We start from the raw sequence: 21,874 nt of genomic DNA on the forward strand, positions 1-21,874 counted from the left end.
ACACCCCCACTGCTGTGAATACCACGCCGCCAGGCCCGAGTGGGACGCGGAGCGAGCGACGCGCGGCGGCGAGGTGCTGCTGGCGCTGCAGAACCGCGACGCGATGTGGGGCAGGCCCCGCCGCCGTCGAGCGCACAGACCCTTCCAGGAGCCGTCCACGAACCTTCCACGAACCTTCTGCGATGTGGGGCTAGGTCCATCGTCTCGAACTCGTACGCGGACGGGGGGTGCGCGCAGCCTAGAAGGTTCCTAGAAGGTTCCTAGAAGGCTCCTAGACGGCTCCTAGACGGTTCCTAGACGGTTCCTAGAAGGTTCCTAGAAGGCTCCTAGAAGGTTCCTAGAAGGCTCCTAGACGGTTCCTAGACGGTTCCTAGACGGTTCCTAGACGGTTCCTAGACGGTTCCTAGACGGTTCCTAGACGGTTCCTAGACGGTTCCTAGACGGTTCCTAGACGGTTCCTAGACGGTTCCTAGACGGTTCCTAGACGGTTCCTAGACGGTTCCTAGACGGTTCCTAGACGGTTCCTAGACGGTTCCTAGACGGTTCCTAGAAGGTTCCTAGAAGGTTCCTAGAAGGTTCCTAGACGGGGGGTGCGCGCAGCCTAGAAGCGAGACGCGTCCTCTAGTCTTCCAAAGCAGCGCCCGAGAGGACGCGCCGGTTGCAGTCAGTCAGTCAGTCGTACACACACGTCCCTAGCATGGAGGACGGGGCACACGCACTCGCGGAGCACACACGGGGGCATTGCACACGAGGCGGTGTGGTGCGTCCTCAGGGAGAGGCATCGCCACGGACAAAAGTATAGCCAGAGGGGCAGGCAGGCAGCGTGGACCCCCACTCACGGCCCCGCGAGCGCTTGCGGCGAAATGTCCATCGCTGCATTGGTTCTCGCCACGCATGATCGCACTGGCTCAGCGCGCCTGTTGCATTCGGCCGTATTCAGCGGCACTCGCTGTACTCGCCCCTCGTACTCGCACGGCGCGCGGAGTCTGCACACTCGCACCGCATCCCCCGCCATGAGGTTGGCGTACTCAATCACTTCCACCAATCCATATTCAGGTGCATCACTACTGAGAGCGCGGCGCGCGTGCGCGAGGCGGCGCTCGCAGACGCAGAGGCGCGAGTCGCGAGTCGACACCGAGAACCCTCTCGGAGCCTTCTCGGCGCCTTCTCGGAGCCTTCTAGGAACCTTCTCGGAACCTTCTAGGCGCGTGCCGACCCCTCCGCCTTCGCCGCCGTGGCCTCCGACCCGCTCGACGCGGGCGTCGCTGCGTGGCTGCTCCGGGGATGAGGGAGGTGTGAACAGCGTCTCTTCACACCGTACTGCTGTGAATAGGCGTCGCTGCTTGGCTGCTCCGGGGAGGCATCCGCCGGGTGAGGTCGGTCTCAGTCCACTTCTGCTGCTGCTTGGAGCCTTCTAGGAGCCGTCCAGGGCCCTTCTAGGTGGTGGTCGGGCACAAGCCATCCGGCGACTGCGCCGCGGTGCTCTCGGCTTCCCACACCGGCGTCGAGATCGTCTCGGCCGACACGTGCTACGCCGACCCGAGGGCGGCCGACCGGCGCGCGATGAGGGTGGTGTGAACAGCGTCTCTTCACACCCCCACTGCTGTGAATAGGCGGCCGACCGGCGCGGCGCCTCCGTATCGCACGTCCTCCTCCGCGGCGGCTCGCTCGAGGAGATGCAGACAGAGCTCTTCGGCACGCTGGCCACCGGCGCCCGCCACCGCGCCCTCCTGCCCGTGCTTCGGCGCCCCTCGCCGGCGCCGTGGCGCTCGCTGCTGCAGTGCCTCGCCGCCGCGGCGGGGGGGCGTCGTGAGGAGGAGCCCGACCCGCTCGTCGGGCGGCGGCTGCCCGACGGGCGGTGGGTCAAGGCGCGGGTGCTCCCGGCTGAGGGTCAGGCGGAGGCGAGGTACCTCTGCTGCAGCGGCTCGGGCCGCCGTGTGGAGCACTCGTATTTGGGCGCAGGGGAGTGCCGGCGGCTAATGGGTAATGTCGACGGCCGCACGGTTGCCCCTGCCGCGAAGCGCGATTGAGTTTCACAGTTGGTGTGAGTGTGTGCTGCTCAAGAGTGCCGCGTCTTCTTCTGTCTTGCGTCCACCCATCGGCACGGGCTAGCTGCCTCTCAAAATCAAGAGACCCTCACCCGCACAGACTCACAGACAGAGTGAGAGGTCGTGGTATCACGCTTCATGCTAACTGACTCAGTGAGTGATCCACACATGCAGTACACGTTCTTCACGCTTGCGGGCCAAATGGCACGGGTGAGCGGCGCCCCGCATGCCAAAAGGCGCGGCTCGAGAAGATCAGCCGAGCCGGAGCTCCATGATACCAAACGCGATCACATTAAGTCGCACTCGGCGTCGGTCGGCCATGCAAAATGCGGCGTATACCATGTGTTGCCGCGGTTACCGGCGTTGACTAGAGGCGTCAACCTGTTAGTTAGGTCGTTCTCCAATGAAGGACTCAAAGGGCGGCCGCATGGACGAGAGCTCTAGTAGAGAGAGTCTTGGTGAGCCGCGCGATCCGAGCTGGAGCGCCGCTTCGCGCATTACTTGCGCGCCGTGATCTTGCGCACGCCAAGAGTGGCGGCGACCGTGACGGCCACGGCAGCGGCGACCTCGAGCGACGAGATTGGCTCGACCACCTTTGGTCGAGCGACGAAGCGAAAGTGGGCGACGGGGTGGGGAGGAGTGGGGACAAGTGAGATACAACTTGGCACGGTGGGAGAGGGCTCACCTCGCCATCGATGTAGTGCATCGGCTTGGGGTTCACGGCCGCCACGACGAGGCGGCCGAGGGAGGGGCAGACCGCCTCGACGAGCGGGACGAGGTACTTGTTGCGCGCGACGACGGCCGGACTGTTGTACGAGGTCGCGACTCCGTCGACGACCGGCCAGCCGCCGTGCATAGTGAGCGGGCTGTGCAGCCCGTCGGCCACGACCTTGGTTATCTTGAGGACGGGCGCCTGGCAGGGGAGGGGAAAGCGGAGGGGGGGGTGGGGCGGGGAGGGGGGGGGGGCTCGCATCGGGAGAGGCAGGGGTGTGTGTGGTGCTGGGGGTATATAGACGCGCCTGCACGAGCGTGCCCGCGGCCGGCGACGCGAGCCAGATCGTCTCTCCGACGGCAACCTCGGACGCCTGCTTGAGCGCCTTTGCCGGGCCGGCGGGCAGCTTGCGTCGGGGTGAGCGTGACCGTCGCCGTCGCGGTGGCGAGCGAGAGGAAAGCCGCCTTGGCGGACGGGTCGGCCAGCGAGAAGGAGGAGACGACGTCGAAGCCGAGGGTGCCTAGTAGAAGTAAGCGACTGTGAAACAGATGAAAACGCTCTCACGCCATCGAAAGCGAGGGTGCCGTCGGCCGCCGCAGCGAGGATCGAGTCGCCGGCGGAGATTGAGGAGAGGAGGGCGGTAGCGCCGTCGGCGCGCTGGACCGTCGCAGAGCTCGGGAAGCACGGCGGGTCCGAATGAGGCGGCGGCGACGGCGAGGCGGAGGGCGGCGGCGGCGGCGACGGCGAGGCGGACGGCGGCGGCGGCGACGGCGAGGCGGACGGTGGCGGCGGCGACGGCGAGACGGAGGGAGGCGGCGGCGACGGCGAGGCGGAGGGAGGCGGCGGCGACGGCGAGGCGGAGGGAGGCGGCGCCGCCGGCGGCGAGAAGCCGCACGCCTCCGCCCTGGCCTGGTGCTGGCACGGGGAGAGCGCGAGAACGAGCCCACGGCCGGCGAGGCGGCGGCGCCCAAGAGTGCCGTCCAGCGGCGGCGGTAGGGCAAGAGCGTGCGATGCTTGGGAGGACTTGGAGTTAGGCGGAGAGATGCCATTGACGCTCGTTCGCCTTAAGCGAGCGCCGGCAGCCGAAAATCCTGCCCGAGCTCGAGCATGATCTTGATTGCCTCCTCGTCGAGGTTTGCGCGCCGCAGCTTGGCGACGAAGTCCGGGTGCCGCGCGAGGAGGCCGTCGACGATTGACGCCGCCGCCGCCTCCTCGCCCTCCTCTTGCGCCTCCTCTAGGCGGCGGTTGTCGGAGCACGCAATCTCGACCTTGCCGTCGACCACCTCGGTGGCGCTGCCAAGCACGACCTCGACCTTGCCGTCGAACACCTCGGTGGCGCTCCCGAGCACGACCTCGACTTTGCCGTCGAGCACCTCGGTGGCGCTCCCGAGCACGACCTCGCAAAACCCCGTCGGGTCGAGGGCTGTGCCGTCGCCGCAGACCCCGGGGGGCAATGCGGGCATGACGAAGCAGCACTCCAGCGAGCCCCACAAGTAGGGCCACGCGCTCGTCTGTGCGTCGAAGCTGGCGTGGATGAGCGCCTTGTTGCAGTCGCTGAGGGAGGAGGCGCCGTCGAACATGGCGTCCATGTAGACGACAGCCGACACGTCCCACGACGAGATGTCCTTGTCGAAGGAGGTGGCGCCGGAGAACATGCCGCTCATGTAGAGAACAGCAGACGTGTCCCACGAGCTGAGGTCCTTGTCGAAGGCGGAGGCGCCGCGGAACATGGCGTTCATGGAGAGGACTTTCGACACGTCCCACGACGAGATGTCCTTGTCGAAGGAGGAGGCGTTGTAGAACATGTAGTCCATGTAGAGGACCGCAGACGTGTCCCACGACGAGATGTCCTTGTCGAAGGAGGAGGCGTTGTAGAACATGTAGCCCATGTAGAGAACCGCAGACGTGTCCCACGATGAGATGTCCTTGTCAAAGGAGGTGGCGCCGGAGAACATGCCGCTCATGTCGAGAACCGCAGACGTGTCCCACGCCCCGATGTCGGGGTTGCACGTGCTCTTGCCGGTCGTGGAGCCGTAGCCGGCGCGGAACAGCCAGCTCATGTCGGTGATGCGGCTCACGTCCCAGTCCGAGATGTTGCCATACGCAGCCAGGGCGGCCGCCTCGTTGCTGCACCACAGGTCGGCCGCGGTCTGCAGGGCGGGCTTGTTGGCAAAGGTGCCCGGTGGAGATGGTGGCGGTGGGAGGGGTGCAACTCCCGGGGGGAAGGGCGGCGAGGCCGGCGGCGAGGGTGAGGGTGCCGGCGCGCCGGCGAGGGTGCCGGGAGGGAGTAGTGCGACAAAGGCTGCGAGGATGAGCTTCATTGTCTGCGGAAGGGGAAAGGTGGGGGGCAGGTGGCACGGTGAGGGTGAGTTAAGGAGCCTGCATTGGTCGGAAGTGCGAACAGCTATGCGCATGAGTGGGGGGTCTGAAATGAGAGGAGAGTGACGGGGGACAAAGCTCGGACGTTGAGCCTGCGGAGGGCGTCGCAACGAGCAGGGAGCGAGCTCAAGTTCATGTCGCGGGCGATTGGAAGCCGGAGAATATAGAGAGGCGGGGGGGTTTGTGGGGGAGGTGGGGGTGGGGCTGGGTGGGGCGGTGTGTGTGTGTGTGTGTTGTGTGTGGGGGGGGGGGGGGGGGCTTCCGTCCCTGCCTCCTGGCGTGCCTGCATTCGTCCGGGCGGGCGTGCCGGCGCGCGTGCCTTTGCCTGTGTGTGCCTGCGCGTTGGTGCGTGTTTGTGTTTGTGTGTGCGTTGCTCTCCTCTGCTCTGTGGGGGCTGCGCTTTTCCTGGGAGCTGCGTCTCCGGGGTTTCCCCCCTCGTCGTGGCGGCGTCTCTCCCTTCCTCTGGCGGCGGCCGGGCGGCGCTTTCCTTTCGTCCTCGGCGGCCTTTCCTGGCTGGTGAACTTCCCCCGGATCCTTTGGCGGGGCACGTTTGGGCGGAGTGCTTCCAGGCCCTGAGTTTCCTTTACGGCCCACCCCCATTCCGGGGAAGCTGCCAATCCTGGTTCTGGCAAGCAGTTGGCACCGAAAACCCCACCAAGACTTCTCGGGAAAGCCTCCCGGTTTCGACCTTCCCATAACCCCCACATGACTCCCCCTGTTTCCCCCCCCTACGGCTTTAGTAAAAGAAATTCCAACCTCGGGGGGAGCCGATTTGGCCAGAATCCTAGACTTGGTTCATTTCATTGACACCCCCGGTTTTCCCGCTCCGACCGGAAACTTTGTCGGGAGAGAACCCCTCGTTACCCTTACCGAGAGACCGCCGTTGCAGCCTCTAATCTTTAGAATCCTCGTCCCCCCTCCGACCCCTCTATAATACAACCCCCGTGGGGCGCGCCGCGCCCAATAAGCATGATAAGCGGTGCCGTAGCTAATTAATAGCCAATAACGTCGTTATTAGGCTAATAGTTTGATAGCGTGTGTGTGCGCGCGTGCGTGCGTGCGTGCGTGAATGTGTGCGGGGCGCGGCAGCCCGCAACAGAGCCTCGGCGACGGACCCTGCGCGAGCGCGACAAAAAGCGGGTCAAGGCAGAGGCAGAGGCAGGGCGGGAGGGGGGGGGGGGGGGGGGACATGGTGGCCCCCCCCGGGTGCGCAGCTGCCAAATAAATGGGGCAAAAGGGAGGGGGGGGAGGGGGGGGCGGTAACGCGGAGGCGGGAAGTGCCGCGCGTGCCGAGGAGGTGCTAGCCGGCGGTGGTGGCGTCGTCGGCGATGGAATCGGCGACGTGGAGATCGGCGGTGACGGTCAGCAGTGGCCGTGACGCTGGCGATCAAGACGGCGGCGATGAATCGGCGGCGAAATGTCGACGGCAAGGGCAGCCGGCGGCGGTGAGCGCAGCCGACGTGGTGTTTCGACGAGAAGACGAGCTTTTGGCTGCCGTCGTAGTAGTTTTGTGGAGATTTTCCCGGCACCGCGGAGACCATCGTGTGCGCGCACCAGTCGGCACGGTTGCCCCAATCCCTCGTTGGCTGTGTGGGAGTGTCTCGAGGGGAGTGTGAGCCCGCGCGTCGACCCGGGCGCTGGGCAGGGATCAGGCGCGTGTAGCATCTAGGCGATGGCTTGCGCCGGCAGACCTGCCGAGTCGCCTATGGGGGAGAGCCTTTGCGCGTCAGATGCCCCGCTGATCAACGGGAGGCAGCGGGGGCGGGCGTCACCATTCTTTGAGAGGTGAGCAACAGGAAGGCAGCGTAAAAAAAATCTCATGCAGGTGGGCGCGGGCGCGGGGTGCGGTGCGGTGTGAGTGTGCGCGTGTCATGTGGCTACAGCAAGTGTCCGTCCGTCTGTGTTATTATTAACAACGAAGGCGCTCTCAAAAAAAAATGGTTTTCGTGTACACAAGCGCGACCCAATGCCACCGTTCTCACCCGGGGTGACCCCGGCCGGGTCGTCGACACTCTCAGAACCGGTGGAGCTGGGAGAGGCTGGCGAAGACGAAAGGCGGCAGCGGAGGAAGCGACACCAACAGCGAGGGAAAAGACCACACCGGCCGTCGTGTGACGCTCGGCAAGCGAGCAAGAGAGCGAATCGGGGAGAACCGGAGCCCCGAGAGGACCGAAGGTGGAGCTCCGGGACCGAGGACTAAGCAAGTGTCTGTGTTTGGGCGTGGTGTCCAGTGTAATGTCCACTAGCTCCGAGTAGAGGGGGCGTCCTGCAGTTAAGGGGAAACCCGGTACGCGGGTCCAACCCTCGGAGAACTGTGTTTACTTTAAGGCCCTTGCCCTGCGAACGCGCACCCCCGGGCTAGGGCTTTCTTGCCCGTAACCCGATGCCAATCATCCGGCCCGCTGGGTGCGCTTCTGAGCTCCCCGGCCCTGGATGTGCGGTTACTGACTGCACTCCAAGTGCTCCAAGTGTACACTCCAAGTGCTCCAAGTGTTGGTGAATCCTCCGTGTCGCGATGCGCTCCCCACTCCCGTTCCCCTGTGTCCCTGATCGTCCTTCCAAAACCCTGCTCGGTGTGAACGGCGCGTGAAAAACGCCACTACGGGCGAGCGTATCTCTCTCGAGGTTCTCGAGTTGGATATCCTTTGGCCGCGTTGGGTAGCGAGGATTGGTGTGACGCGGTCCAAGGCTATTCCCACATGTGCTGGCACCCACATGAAGACCACCGCCTCTAGCTTCGATCTATAGTAAGCGATCGCCTCCAGGAGCCCGCCTCTCTTTCCCTCCCTTTCCCCCCCTCTCTCCTCCCTTTTGCCCTTGCCACGTCCCTCAGGCCTTCTGGCATCCCTTGCGGTGTTGTTCTAAAATATAAGCCCCTCTCACAGCAGACTGGCTCGGACTGGCGCTACAAATGGCACAGCAAGAAACCATTCGCAGGGAGGGATGGGAGGACGGCACGCCGCCACCACACAGGGATTTTAAGGAGAGGGGTGTGATGCGCTAGCCGTCGCCCACCCTGAGATTTTAACCTTTTGAGAGCCGGCCGCCCGGGCGTTTCTTTTTTCACACGCGAACACACACAATGCTGCTCCTCTCCGCCTCGAGCTGCTTCGCGCCAGCCACCGAGCTCAGGCTCTCCGCTGATATTCCCGATGCTTGAGACAGCCGTTGCTCACACACTCTGCCGCCTGCGCGACACGCACCCGAGGCTCCGTCCCACGCACGCAAGAGACGCCGAGACCGCCGCCGGCTGCGTTTGCACAGGTGCAGAGGTTGTCATGGCAGCGGCGGCGGCACTTCTCGCTGCGGCCGAATCTCGATGGGCTCCGCGGCGCTCTCGGGCGAGGCAGCTGAAGAGGCGTACTGGCGGGCGTGGTTCTGGGACAAGGCCAGCGAGGCGGTCGAGGAGCAATTCGCCTCGGCCGGGAAGCGCGCGCTGCGGCGCGTGCGCGAGTACATCAAGGTGAACCGCGGCGATGTCGCGCAGGGCATGCCGAAGAAGCTTCGGAAGCACCCGCACTACGAGGTGGTCGGAGGCGGCTTTTCCCTCTAGATGCACCCGCAGTCCGCGTGAGATGCGCCAGCTCTCGTGCGCCTGCAGCGGCGGTCGCTCCTGTCGTGCGCGGCCCTCCCTCTGGGCTGCAGACACGAGAAAGCGCGCGGCCCTCTCCCCCCCCTCGCGCAGGCTACTTTCCTGGGCTGTCGGCCACGCCGTTTCTCGACGCGAGCGCTGCGCCGTTCGACGCGATCCGGCGCGCAGCGCCGGCGACCCGAGATTACCCGAGATTACCCGAGAGGACCCGAGATTATCCGAGATTACCCGAGATTACCCGAGATTACCCGAGAGGACCCGAGATTGCCCGAGATAGTACCGGAGAGTACCCGAGAAAAAGGAAAGAGAGGACCCGAGAGGACCCGAGAGGACCCGAGAGGACCCGAGAGGGCACGAGAGCAGGCGCGCGGCGCCGGCGATCCGAGAGGAGCTGGTCGGTCTGCTGGCGCGCGAGGCGGAGTTTGAGGACATCGGCAAGCCGCTCGGGTGGAGGACGATGCCAATCTACTACCGCGGCGAGCGGCAGGCGTCCTTTCCGGCGGAGGAGTGTCCGCAGACGATGGGTGCGCTGGGCAAGCTTCGTCTCGCGGGCGAGACTGTCGCGTTCCAGAGGCAGAGTCCGGGGACGGGGCTGCCGCGCCACGTCGACCCGTGCAGCTGGGTGGTCGCCTGCCATGTCGGGATGGTTTGCCCGACGGGGGAGGAGGGCGGCGAGACGCCCTACATCTCGGTTGCGGGCGAAAAGTACCACTGGCGCGAGGGGGAGGTGATGGTGTTTGACCCGTCCTTCAAGCACGAGACCTTCAACCCGACCTCGCAGGACCGCATCATCCTCAACATCGACCTGTTCCACCCGGAGCTGACCGACCTCGAGTGCCGCGTGATCCAGGAGACGATCCGGCTCAAGACCGAGTCCTACTGTGAACAGCGTCTCTTCACACCCGCAGCTGTGAACAGGAGACGATCCGGCTCAAGAAGGAGCTCTTCGGCTCCACCGAGGCGCAGGAGTGGCGAGGACCGTGAGCTGCCAGCGACCGCTCCGCCGGCCCGAGCCTCCGTCTCAGTTACCCGAGTAGTCGCATCCACACGTTGCACGTTTTGTGAGGCGCCCACAGCCGCGCTAGCTCCGAGGGTGCGCGCTCCCCTCATTTGGAGCACGTGTGTAGTAAGTAAATAAAACGGACACCACTACAAGGAGATCGTCACATGTGTCGTAGAGCGTGTAGCACGTGTAGGGCGCGCTGCCCCCGCCGAGCGCCTTTTCGTCTTTTTTATTTATTAGTAAGAGCCCTCGTGCGCAAAACGAGGCGTTGCGTGTATGGGAGGTGGGCGAGAAATTGCGGCTCGCCTCTGTACACGCGCGCCTCAACGCGCTACCACTGCCCCCCCCCCACACCACCACCACCTTTTATGTTGTATCCAGCTCCGTTGCTTCGCGCGCGCGTGGCCGTGTGGGTCGCCGCGGAAAAGTGGAAGAGCCGGAGAGAAAGAGAAACAAGATGAGCAATGCACCAGGCGCGAAGAACGCCCTCTCACATCAGGACAATGTGCCTCGCCCTGTGCTCGTCGAGCTTCTCGGCAAAGGAGCCCGCCTCGCGGACGGTCTGGATGAGCTCCCAAACAGGTTTCGCATCGAGAGGCTGACCAGCCCAGAGACGCCGTCCGCTGGGCAAATGTCGTACTGGGGACACTCGCTAGACAGCAAAAAGACGTCGGAGAACCTTTGCGGGTTGTCTGGTCCCCGGCCCTCCCTTTTAGCCCGCACGTCCACGCAGCCGTCGCTGCCGCCCCGGCCGGGGAAGACGTCCATGTATGGCGCCGTGTCGATGTTGTCGCAGAGGTTGTCACCCAGCTCCGCAGCACTACGACCGGTGGGCAGCTTACCGTGCATGAAGTAGCCGTCATCCGCGCTCGTGTCAAGTCCGCAACCTGTCAGCTTCTCTGTCATTCTTCCGTTTGGGCCTGTGTCAAAGTCGTAGTAGCAAAAGTCGAATCCTGAGGGCGATGTTACGCATGACGGGCTCGGCACGCTACCATACCACTCACCTCAAGAGGGAGGGAGAGGGCGGGGGAGAGAGAAGAGAGGGAGAAGAGAGGGAGCGCTGCAAGGGCAGATGCACCGTCTTCGACTGCGATTGGCTCGAAGCCACCACCAGGGTGGATATCGGGCGATCGCGGCTGCTGGGGATCTTGCAGCTCGTACTTGAACGTCGTCTCCGTGTCCTGATACATGCTGATCTGCGCAAAGTGTCCTCCGTCGTGGAAACCGGTGTTGCGTGAGTTCCACGGTGTGTATTCTGTCAGATTGGTCACCACGAGATCGAGCTTTTTTTCTCTGCCGTCGCTGCCGACGAGAGTCGCCACGTCGCGGTATCGGAGCTCCTGCCGGGTGCCTGGCGGCGCGACTTGCTCGGCGTTCGTGCAGCTGCATCCACAACCGCATGGGCAGCCCCCCGGAGGGTACTCGCCGTAAGGAATGTTGTCGCCGTTTACACTCGTACAAGCGACCCCGCCCCCGCCCCCGAGCTGCTCTCCGCCAGCAAAGCCGCCCAGATTGTTGTAAACCTCGTACGACTTGTCAAAGTGAAGGAGGAGGCCCCTCACGTATTGGCGGGGACACCCGACGAAGAGGTCGGGGGAATTGTGCAGCTCCGAACGTGCAGAGTCGAGCAGCGCCGCGCCCAGCAGCAGCTGCGCCCAGCGCATTGGCGCGGCCTGCGCCGTGTGGCCAGCGGCAGCACACCGATCCAGCCGAATTTTGGGGACGCACGAGCCGCGTCCTGGGAATCGGAGCGTTCGTCCGTCGGAATTAGTTATCGAGCGTCGAGGACTGGAATCTCGTCGTTAAGCTTTCATCCTGGGTCCACGTGAGCGGGCTGAGCACAGGCGCGGTCCTGGCGCGTCCTTTGCCCTCACTCACTCAGCCTCACTCACTGGTCGTGTGTCTTGGGTGGACGCTGGACAGATGATGACGACACGCACGAGCGACACACAGACACAAACAAGCTCACAATACACAAAGTCCTGGTCCCCTTCCCTCGTCTCGCCCTGCGCGTGTCTGCTCCACCTCCCCGTCGTCTGCTCTACGTCGTCTGCCTTGGCGACCGCAGACGGCGGGGATAAATAAATAAATAAAAACGGACACCTCTCTACTGTGAGATGGGTAAAAAGGAACAGGTCCCCGCCCTCGCGATCTTTGACTTTGTGCAGGGTTCTTTGTGGGTGTGGTCGGCGACTAGCCGGGGTCGTCCTCCCGATGGGGGACTAGCACTAGCCGTCTTCCACATGGTCCCTCGGGTCCCTGCTGCTACGAAGAGATTAGGAACTCCGCAAAGTCCTGCTCCCTCCCTCGTCTCGCCCTGCGCGTCTGCTCCGCCTCACCGTCTTCTGCCCTGCGTCGTCTGGCGACGGGTCCTCCATAGTCGGTCGAGGTCGCCGCCCTCCTCGTGCCTCTTCCCAACGTTCCCTCCGCAGCCGATGCCGTCTGCTCCGGCTCCCCAGTCCCCGGGTCTCCCCTGCTATCGTCTGCGCTAGTTTCTGCTTCGTCCTCACCGGCGTCTCTCCTCTTCCTTCTCCCCTTCTTGTATGCTTTGCACATCGCGTCGATTCCTTTTCGCGTGAGCACCAGCCTGAAGCCCGCCCAGCATCTGAACCGCTCCCTAAGTCGAAGGAGCATCATCAGTCTCACCCACTTCGCTCTCTGCCCACCCGCTTGAGCCGCCGTCGCGGCCCTCGTTCGTCCCACTGGCTGTTGGCCCGTCCCTGCGTTGCCTGCGTTATCCCTCCTCTGCGACTCCCTCAAGGCCGGCCGAGCCTCTTTCCACCCAGTCGGCGGGGAGCAGCAGCAGGAGAGGAGTAAAAAAACCATAATATGAAATACAGAGTCAAATTAAATGAACTTGGGGGCACAGGACGTACAATGACACGTAGTCACGCAAGAGGGTCTAGGCTGGGCGACGGCGGCGTCCTCGCTCCGACGCCGTGGCGAGCCGGAGCTCAGGTCGCGATCACACACACACACACACACACACACACCGCTCACCCACGCGCACCGGGCCTTGCACCTTAAATGCCGTGGGGCTAGTTCCAATTCACTCTGACACGCTAATCTTGAAAACGCGTCCAACGGAGCTCCGTGTTGCTCCCAGCGCCCTCCCCCGAGCTTCCTGCGGCCATGGCCGGTGCTACTAGTATGGGGGGCTACCTGGCTACCGCGAGAGCGACCCAACTCGTCGACATCGTCCGATGATGGTGCCTCAAAGTCAGCCTTCGGAGGCTATCGTGGGGTCGAGCCGGCAGTAGCCGCGACATGTGGTTCCACCACCCCTCGTAGGCTTTGCCTCTGCTCGCCACCGTTCCCATGCTGCCTAATGGGATGGAAAGGGAGGCTGGGCGAGCGTATAGAAGCGTGCTCGACCTCGTCGTGGCAACCTGCACGGCAGCGCTGGTAGGCGCGATGAGCGTCGTGCCACTTGACCCAAGACGGGTCGCAGGCGTCGTACCGAGCGCGTCGAGACCGTGTCCTGATGTGATCTGCACGGGTGAGTCACGTCGGCGTCAAAGGAGCGACGTGCGACCTGTCAGAGCTTGAATCTCCGATCTCAGCGGCGTCGAGTCATCTCCGGCGCGCGACAAAGGTACATCCACAGGACGCGCAGAGGCAGCTGCGACCCCGCTGAGTGGACGGGGGCACACCGCGCCACCTGCTGTGTGCCCCCGTCCACTCGGCGGGGTCGCAGCTGCCTCTGGAAGGCACCGAGATGTACCTTTTTGCGCAAATGGTCAAATCAAGGTTTTGTAACGCGAGCTGTGCCACAGTGAAATGGAACTAGCCTGGGGCTCCTGTCGTTAGACGTGGAGACGCGAGGGTCGCCCCCCCTTGCCCCACCACCTCGTGTGTGTGGAGAAGTTTACCTTACCTTACCTTACCTCACATCCGCAGCCGCGAGCTCCGGCCTGTCCGCAGCGCTCGACTGTGATGAAATCACGTCGACATATTCGGCAATACCCTCCCAGTCCCCGCTCCCACTCTACACGGCTTTAGAGACGTACGGTACCTTACGGCTCTAGTCGTCCCACTAACTCATCACAGATCGCGTTGTGTACGCTATTCACTACTATGCGGCCGGCCGCCTCCGCGCGCGGCGCGCTCCGCGCCTGGTGACTCCTTGTGAGCGTCATAGGCGCCCCTTCACTCATGGCCATTGCAGCTTGAGAGGGGAGGGTCTTGCCCCACCACCTGGTGTGTGTGGAGAAGTTTACCGTGCCCCTTACCTTAGCTTGGTGCGGGGCCCAGAGCCGTGTAATGTGTTCATAAGATGTGGCGCGTTCGCCCGCTATGGCACGCATCGCGGGCAGAGCCAGCCCTCCATGCCGTCGACCTGCTGCTGAGTCAGGGGCGGGTCGAGACAGTCTAGGTGGAAGCAGCGCGGGCAGCGGTCGCACTGGACCAGCAAGCCGCCGTCGCCGCAAGCGGCGCACTCGTCGGCATTGCCGGCGACGCGCTTGCTGCGCAAGCCGAGGTGGAGGCGCCACGCGCCCGGGCGGCTCATCGAGTCGTAGTGCGGCGGCTCCGTGCCTGGCTTGAGAAAGACCGAGTAGGGGCGGCCGCGTTTGCTCACGCGCTGCTCCTCTGTCCAGCCCGGGGGCAGGCCGACGCAGCCAGGCGGCAGGGTCGGGTGCTCGAAGGCGCGGCCCTGCCCGCCCCACTGCTTGCTCGACGGCAGGGAGGGCATCGCGGCGCGCAGCCGCCGGTACGCCGCGTCTTCACGCATCGCCGACGACTCCTTGGCGTCGCCCACCTCTGGAAAGGCGAAGCATTCAAAGTCGCGCCCAACTGCCGCCGCCGCGTCCTCGGCCTGAGTCGCGCGGTCAAAGACGCCCTCGCGGAAGGCGCTCTCGACGACGGCGTCCTTCAGCCGCGGAAAGGTCTTGAAGCCGCGGCATCCTTTGGCCCGGCCGCCGCCGTCGGAAGGCCCATCGCCGCTGCTTCGGCGCGAGGCCACGAACTCGCTCGAGACGCGCTGCAGCTCCCAGCACTTTACCGCGCCGTCCCTGAAGTGAGGGTAGATCTGGTTCCAGCCAGAGAAGTTGTGGAAGGAGCGCATCGCGTCGAGCTGCTCCTCCCGCGGGGGAACGGGCGACTCCTCCCCTTCCGCTACTCGCCCCTCCTGCGTGGCTAGCCCCGATCCGGCCGTCGCCGCCGCCGTTGCTGACGATGTCGATGCCGCCGCCAATGTCGATGCCGCCGCCGCTGCCGGCGTCGATGCCGCCGCCGCCGACGTCGCTGCCACGGCTGCCGTGGCTGCCACCGCTGCCGCCGCCTCTCGAAAATGCTTCGCAAACTTGTGGGCGTGCCCCTGCTTCATCCGGCCGTACGTGGTGGCGTCTTCCTTCAGCTGCTCAAAGGTCAAGGTCAGCAGGAAGCCGACGTCGTCGAAGCCCTCGCCGATAAGGGTGTCCGCGTATTGCTCGAGGCCGAGGAGCGCATGCCCAAGCACTTCACGCACCGTTGGCTCTGGGCCGGGTAGCGGCGGCGGCGGCGGTGGTAGCGGCGGCGGGGGTGGCGGCGGTGGCGGCGGTGACAGTTGTGGCCGTGCTGGCTCCTCCTCGCTGTCTGACTGCGTGAGGTCGATGGACACGCCGGCCATGAGAAAGAATTTTACAACAAAACTCCCTCGCACAACACAGAAAGAATTTAAACAAAACAACTCTGTCTCACAGCACACAGGCTCGGCACAGGTGCGAACTGGCGCGTGCTAGTACTATCACCGGCACACCACCGGAGCCGCCTAAGCGACTCCGTTAAGAACGGCAATGCACTTAGCTCCGTGCACAATGCCGCTGTCCCCGCACGCTAGCTCGTTCACCGTCTGCCACGCCACGGCGGTGTGGAGAACGACAGACAAGCGCTGCATCTGCAGCCCGTGCCAGTTCTTGGTGGTCCATGTGACCTCATCGAGGTGCTGAGCGTGCGAAAGTTTGTTACTCAGCTGGTCCGCCGCCTGCCGAAGAATTCTGCGGACGCCGTCCCCGAAGCCGCCGAACGTCTCGAAGTCGAGCAAACGCAGGTCGCAATTCTTCTCCCGCGCGAACCGGTAGTCGCCCTTCTCGTAGCGGGCCGTCACAGGTGCCCCCGCCTCCGCCTCCCCCTCACTCTCCCCCTCCTCCTCCCCTTTCGCCCCCTCTTCCCCGTTCTCGTCCTCTTCCCCCCTTCCTCTCCCCCCTCGTCTGCCCTGTCCCCCTCCCTGCCCCCCAAACCCCACCTCTACTCTTTTTTTACCTTCTACTTCCCTCCCCCTTGCGAATCCTCCGCCTTCTTCTCCCCCCTCCCCCCCCCCTTCCCCGCCGCGGCCCTCTGCAGCATTCCCTACCACTAAGTCGAGCAGCGCCCGCTCGGTGTTGCCGAAGGCGACAAAAGCCCCTTCCAGCCGAGCCGATCGCCACCCTTGCACGCAAGCGAGCTCGTCAGTTTCAAGTCGCCAACGAGGCGCACATGCCCTTTGCCGATGTTCGCCGCCGCCACGTCAGGTTGTTTTGGGTTACTGTAACTGAGGTGTGCAGTCGGCTCCATCTCGATGAGCATGCCCCACGCCGAGCGAAGGGTCTTGACGAGTCGTTTGAGCAGGTATTTGTGTCGTGTCGCGTGCTTCGCACGCGGGTTGACCATTGCGGCATCGCCGAGTTCTTCGTGCGGCTTGACGTTTGGCGCCTTCTTGCCCGCCTCCACCGCCTGGCAGGCAACATCGAGCGGGAGGCCGAGGCGGCGCTGAACTGTAATGCGCATCGCCCACGTCTCCATCTTCATATCATCCCGCATGGGGATCGCATTCAGGAAGGCGCCAGCCCCCTCCTGGCTGACTGCGACGAACCGAATCGCCTCGCGCCAGCACTTGTGGTTCTTGCACCTGCCAGTCTTGTAGCGGCCGCCCCGCCGGGATGCCTCGCTGACGAAGGCTTCGGCGAGGGCGAGCCAGTTGCGATGGTGTACGCCGACGGTGTACCGCCGCTGCGCCTGCTGTAAGAACTCGCTGGTAGACGAGAACTCCGGAAGGGGCAGCAGCTCCGCCGCCGGCGTAAGCTTGGGCGGGTGGTAGCGGCGCCGTCCCACCGCCTTGGTCTCCTTGAAGGGCCCGACGACGTCTTGGTATAGCGTGCGCCCGTCCCACTCGCGCCACGTCTTGCCGACCTCGTCGCGAAGGGCGCGGAGGCGTTTGTGAGCCTCCCGAAGCTCGTCGAAGCGCTCTCCCGGCGCGAGGGCCACGTCGAGGTCGCGGAATGGCTCGTGCAGCTCACGTATCGGCCGCGTGACGAGGGCCCACGTGCCGACCCACGCCGCCTCACGGATGTCAAAGAAAAGAAGGAAAATGGCAAAAACTCCAAGACGCACGACACGATTCACGCGACAGGCGAGGCGCGGGCGACGGCTTCCTCAGAAGCCGTCGCCCGCACCACAGGAGCAGTCACACCACTCCCACTCCGGCGCCCACCCACTCTCCACCCCGACATCCCCACCCCACCCCACAACCCCGCCCCCCCCCGACCCGAGCAACCCCGCCCCAACCCGACCCGACCCGATCCACCCCGCCCCGCCCCGCCCCGCCCCCCCCACCGGACCAACCCGCGAGCCGCTCCCGGCTCCGCCCCTCGCCCAATCCCCACCCGCGCCTGCGCCTGCCACCCGCGCCGCCTCCCCGACGCGCGCACGCGACGCCAGCCACCTCGCCCGCCGCCCCGCCCGCCGCCCGCCGCCTCGCCCGGCCTTCGCGCCTGCTCGCTCGAGCACCGCCCCCGCCGGCGTTCCGACGGCCGCCGCCCCGCCCGCCGCCAATCCCGATTCCCGTGGCCTCACCAAAAGAAGAGAACGGAGTGCCGGGCGCCACGCCCGAGACGAGCTCGAGCGAATTACCTCCGACAGTCACGACGTGGGCACGTCCAGGATCAGGCAGCGAGCGAGGGCAGCCGCCCTCCCCACCCAGCGTTCCGACGGCCGCCGCCTCGCCAAAAGAAGAATCTACGCCTAAGCTCCCTCGCACAACACTGAGTCCCGTGCCCAGTGTTGTGAAAAGAAGAAATAAGCCGTGACGCAAAAGCATGCGCGACTTGCACTCTTTGTGCCACTCGCTCGCCGGTGCGCGGGGCATGGCCTCCCGCGCGGCTCGCGCTCACTCGGCCTGCCTCCGCCTCACGGCTGGCTGAGCACGCCATGGGTCCGCCTGGTGCGGCGCTGCTCGCTCGCTGCGCTGCACAAAGCTGCGAGAAGCAGGGTGACCTCCTGAGCTTGAGCATTGCGCAGCGCGGCTGCTGGTGCTCGAGGGCGGCCGTGTGGTGGCGTGAGGGCCTGATTGGTGGTGACCTCGTGCTGCATCAGCGTGCGCAGCATGCTCCCTCACCCAGCAAAAAGCAGATACCACATCGCGCCTGGGGTCATCGAAAAACCGCATGTTCGACCGTTTTGGACCCCTTCGTACGGCTCCGAAAGCCGCTCCTTAACGACGACTACGCGGCCCGGCGGTCGATCTGCGCCTTCTCAGTGGTGGCGAGCTCAGGGGATCAAGGCGCGCGGTCCAACCGAGAACGGCATGCGTCAGCGCAGTCCAGCCTTCGTTGTCCTGTTGGTCGACAGCAGCACCGCGCAGCAGCAGTGCCTCATACAAGCAGCCGCTCGTGACCAGCGCTGGCCGCCCTCATGAGAAGAGTGCTGCCCGCAGAACTGTCCTGGCATTGCGCGTCGACATTCCCGCCACCGTTGAGCCACGACAGCACTTCCGCCTCGTGGCCAAGCTCGCACGCTCGCGCCACGTCATTGGGGACTGTGCTGGGCGCGGTGCCGCGCAGCACCGCGGTGTGATGTAGAAGTAGGAGGAGCATTGCCCACGCGGTTGTCCGCTGCATTAGAGCCACACACGCCCCCGCCGAACTCCGAACTTTTGGCCCTTGCCGCGTCCTGCCGCCGAGTTCATTTTAATCTTGCTGCGGCGATCCTCGACCTCGCGAAAAAAGAAACAAGCGGATACAACACAAAAAGAAAAAGTGATCTGAGGCAGAGTTCTGCACACACTGGGAGTGTGATCCCTGCACACACACACCTGAGACTGACTAACTACAAACACGAATCGAATGCAGCACGGGAATGCACGTGACTTTGTAGTCTCCCCCCCCGCCCCCCCCTCGAGACCCCCTCAACCACGAGCATCTTTTTGCCGCTCCCACACCGCACCTCATCGGCTCCAGTCAGTGCTGGCCGCGCCAGTTTTCGTTGGAAAGGCCACGCGCGCCTATGGCGCTGTGAGGACCTCTTGCTTGCTTGTGAGGACCTCTCATGAGGACCTCCGTCGTGAGGACCTCTTCGGAGTTATCAGCACCCCCTTACACCATTGAGGCGGCGCTTCGGACAAACGCAATGCGCCGAGAATGAGTTTCTTCGCCGCGGAGGATCGATTGTGGGAGCATGCTGAAAGTATTCGTATCAGTGAAACGATAGAATGTAGATCTAAACCTTTTTAGGAATGATGTGCGTAGCGGAAAATGAATTCTTTTTTCACGCCGGCGCACAAAGTTCGCGACGCGGGAACAAACAAACTAGTCAGCTAGCGCCCGCGTCAACAGCCGCGTCAACCGGACCCGTGCATTGGTCGTGGCGCCATGGCGACCCCTGCCACCACCATTCGCCTTCTCGCATGCTTTGCGGTAGCCGCGTGTCTGCTGATGGTGCACAGCGGCTCGCGGCTCGTCAGCGGCCCAGAGCGGATCCGCAGCGGCAAACTCGAGCAGGCTGACGAGGAGGTGGGTGCGTTGCGGCGGCAGCTCGAGGCGGCAAGGGCAGAGGCGGCCGCAGCTGCCACTGAGGCGCGAGCGGCCACACGGAGGGCGGAGGCGGCGGAGGCGGCGGAGGCGAAGGCGCTCGCGCAGGCGGCGGCCGCTGCACTGCCGCGCCGCACTGCCTCCTCTGGGCCTGGCGAGGGACTTTCCGGGCTCGAGGAGGCCAACGGAAGGCTGCTGAGCCGCGACGACATCCTGGCTCGCGTCCCGGTGGGCCAGCCCGCCTTCTTCACCGTCGCGAACTCCGCCTACGCCGACCTCGCCGAGAACTGGGCGCTGCTGCTGAGGCCGCTGCTGCGCGGGACGACGGCGGGCCACATGTTCGTCGCCTCACTGGACGGCGCGCTGGCGACGCGACTCCTCGCGCGAAGGCTGCCGACGCTGCGGGTCGGGCTTGGCTCCAACGACACCGGCCGGGCACCACCGCAGTCCAAGGCGCCGCCGGTCGAGGTGAGCGCAAACTTCCGGCTCAAGTTCTCGATGTTTCGTGCGCGCGACAGCCGCCAAATTGCCGCCGAGCCCGCCGCCCGCCGCTCCCGACGGCCGGCTCGCGCCGCGCCGCGCAGGCGCCTATGGGGTGACCAAGGCGGACCTCATTGTGTGGCTTCTGCGAGCTGGCCGGCCGGCGGTCGTGTCGGACGTCGATTGCGCGTGGCTCTCGCGGCCGCAGGTCTTAATTAACTCATTCATTCATTCATTCATTGGACGTGGCTCTCGCGGCCGCAGGTCTTGTTCAATTTGTGAATTAACTAATTGGACTTCGCGTGCCTCTCGCGGCCTCAGGCGCTGCTCGAGCTGCAGCCAACGGCGGACGTCCTCGCAGGCGGCGACGCAGGCCGGGCGCGCGGCGGCCGCATGTCTTCCTCCCCCTCACGCGGCCGCCGCATGTCGCAGGCACCGACTGCCTTGACACGGCCGCGGACGACGACCGGTCCGACCGCTCGAGGGTAGGAGCTTTCTAGGAACCTTCTGGGAACCTTCTGCGAGCCTTACCTTCTAGGTCCGACCGCTCGAGCGATGGCGCCCTTGTGTTTCTTTTTTCAGCTTGCCATCGGATTTCTTTTTAGGTCCGACCGCTCGAGCGTGGTGCCGCGCTGCGGGCACCACCCGGGCTTGCTGCGGAGCCTTCTGGGAGTTTTCTAGGAGCCTTCCAGGAACCTTCTAGGCACCACCCGGGCTCGCTGCGGAGCCTTCTGGGAGTTTTCTAGGAGCCTTCCAGGAACCTTCTAGGCACCACCCGGGCTCGCTGTGGAGCGCGTGGTTCAACACCGGCGTCTCCTAGCCCTATGGCTACCGCGGGACATGTCCTGGACATGTCCCAGACACGTCCGTGACACGTCCCCCACAGGAGTGCTCGCCTTTCGGCCGACGGCAGAGGCGCTCTCTTTAGCCTCCGAGTGGCGCGACCGCATGGCACGCAGTCTCCGGCAAGCCGCCGGGACATGTCCTGGACGTGTCCACGACATGTCCGAGACATGTCCGTAGGCCTCCGTCTCCGGGAAGCCGGGCGAGAACGACTGCGACCATGGCTGCGCGGGGGCGGTGCGCAGCTCTCTAGGAAACGTCTAGAAGGTGTCTGGAAGTGTCTAGGAAGTGTCTAGGAAATGTCTAGGAAGTGTCTAGTGGTAGGTCGACGACCAGCTCACCTTCAACTAATTAACTAACCAACTAGCTAATTAATTACTGAACCAGTTAATTAGGTCGACGACCAGCTCACCTTCAACTAATTAACTAATGAGTTCATTAGTTACTGAACTAGTTAATTAGGTGGACGACCAGCTCACCTTCAACCAGATCGTGGCGGGCTCGCCGACCAAAGGCAAGGGCGAGCCTATCTACCCGCTCCGCGCAGCCGGCGACGGCGGGCGGGTGGTCTTCGACGGCAGCCATCGGCGGAAGATCGGGCCGGTCTTGGGACTTGTGTGGTCTGGTCGGGGCACGCCGAGCTCACCCCGAGATGACCCGAGATGGCCCGAGGTTAGGTCTCGGCGCGCGTGATCTGCTCGGGGCACGTCTTTCACGTCCAGCAGGCCGTCCGGATCTCTGCGAATCTCGGCGAATCTCGGGCAATCTCGGCGAATCTCGGGCAATCCAATGGCTGTAGGCCGTCGAGCCTCGCGCGTGCCTCGTGATGCACCTCACGTTTGTGGAGGTACGAAGTAGTGCATTAATGAACTAGTCAATTAATGAACTAGTCAATTAGTGCCTCGTGATGCACCTCACGTTTGTGGAGGTACGAAGTAGCGCATTAATGAACTAGTCAATTAATGCCTCGTTATGCACCTCACTTTTGTGGAGGAGGCGGCCCGCGCCGCGCTTGCACATGCCCCCGCCTGCACATGCTCGCACATGCCCCGCGCT

The 21,874-nt window shown here is 64.4% G+C and overlaps 6 protein-coding genes across 6 annotated transcripts in view; 4 read left to right on the plus strand and 2 right to left on the minus strand.

Annotated features, from left to right (window-relative positions):
* Positions 1–1,612, plus strand: part of EMIHUDRAFT_446172 (hypothetical protein) — a gene marked incomplete at its 3' end in the record, with an annotated part of 3,543 nt that extends 1,931 nt beyond the window's left edge. Inside the window, exons 6-7 of the mRNA XM_005762968.1 lie at positions 21–49; positions 1,564–1,612. Coding sequence (XP_005763025.1) covers positions 21–49; positions 1,564–1,610 — 76 coding nt within the window. The remainder of the gene's footprint in view (positions 1–20; positions 50–1,563) is intronic.
* A 64-nt stretch (positions 1,613–1,676) lies between these two features.
* Positions 1,677–2,030, plus strand: EMIHUDRAFT_317016 (hypothetical protein; the record flags this gene model as incomplete). The annotated part of the gene is made up of 1 exon (XM_005762969.1): positions 1,677–2,030. The coding sequence occupies one exon, from the start codon at positions 1,677–1,679 to the stop codon at positions 2,028–2,030; it is 354 nt and encodes a 117-aa protein (XP_005763026.1).
* Positions 2,031–2,545: 515 nt separating this feature from the next.
* EMIHUDRAFT_248275 (hypothetical protein) lies at positions 2,546–3,329 on the minus strand (the record flags this gene model as incomplete). The annotated part of the gene is made up of 5 exons (XM_005762970.1): positions 2,546–2,641; positions 2,734–2,946; positions 3,074–3,145; positions 3,189–3,297; positions 3,325–3,329. The coding sequence occupies 5 exons, from the start codon at positions 3,327–3,329 to the stop codon at positions 2,546–2,548; spliced, it is 495 nt and encodes a 164-aa protein (XP_005763027.1).
* A 495-nt stretch (positions 3,330–3,824) lies between these two features.
* Positions 3,825–5,081, minus strand: EMIHUDRAFT_248276 (hypothetical protein; the record flags this gene model as incomplete). Its single annotated transcript, XM_005762971.1, has 1 exon — positions 3,825–5,081. The coding sequence occupies one exon, from the start codon at positions 5,079–5,081 to the stop codon at positions 3,825–3,827; it is 1,257 nt and encodes a 418-aa protein (XP_005763028.1).
* Positions 5,082–8,458: 3,377 nt separating this feature from the next.
* On the plus strand, positions 8,459–9,715 carry EMIHUDRAFT_120510 (hypothetical protein; the record flags this gene model as incomplete). The annotated part of the gene is made up of 3 exons (XM_005762972.1): positions 8,459–8,665; positions 9,147–9,572; positions 9,650–9,715. The coding sequence occupies 3 exons, from the start codon at positions 8,459–8,461 to the stop codon at positions 9,713–9,715; spliced, it is 699 nt and encodes a 232-aa protein (XP_005763029.1).
* Positions 9,716–19,336: 9,621 nt separating this feature from the next.
* EMIHUDRAFT_120513 (hypothetical protein) lies at positions 19,337–21,645 on the plus strand (the record flags this gene model as incomplete). The annotated part of the gene is made up of 5 exons (XM_005762973.1): positions 19,337–20,000; positions 20,080–20,183; positions 20,999–21,055; positions 21,281–21,421; positions 21,496–21,645. 5 exons carry the CDS (start codon positions 19,337–19,339, stop codon positions 21,643–21,645), a joined length of 1,116 nt encoding a protein of 371 aa, XP_005763030.1.
* Between the last annotated feature and the right edge of the window lie 229 nt (positions 21,646–21,874).

This window comes from Emiliania huxleyi, assembly GCF_000372725.1.
Source record: "Emiliania huxleyi CCMP1516 unplaced genomic scaffold EMIHUscaffold_650, whole genome shotgun sequence".
Taxonomy (NCBI): Eukaryota; Haptophyta; order Isochrysidales; family Noelaerhabdaceae; genus Emiliania; species Emiliania huxleyi.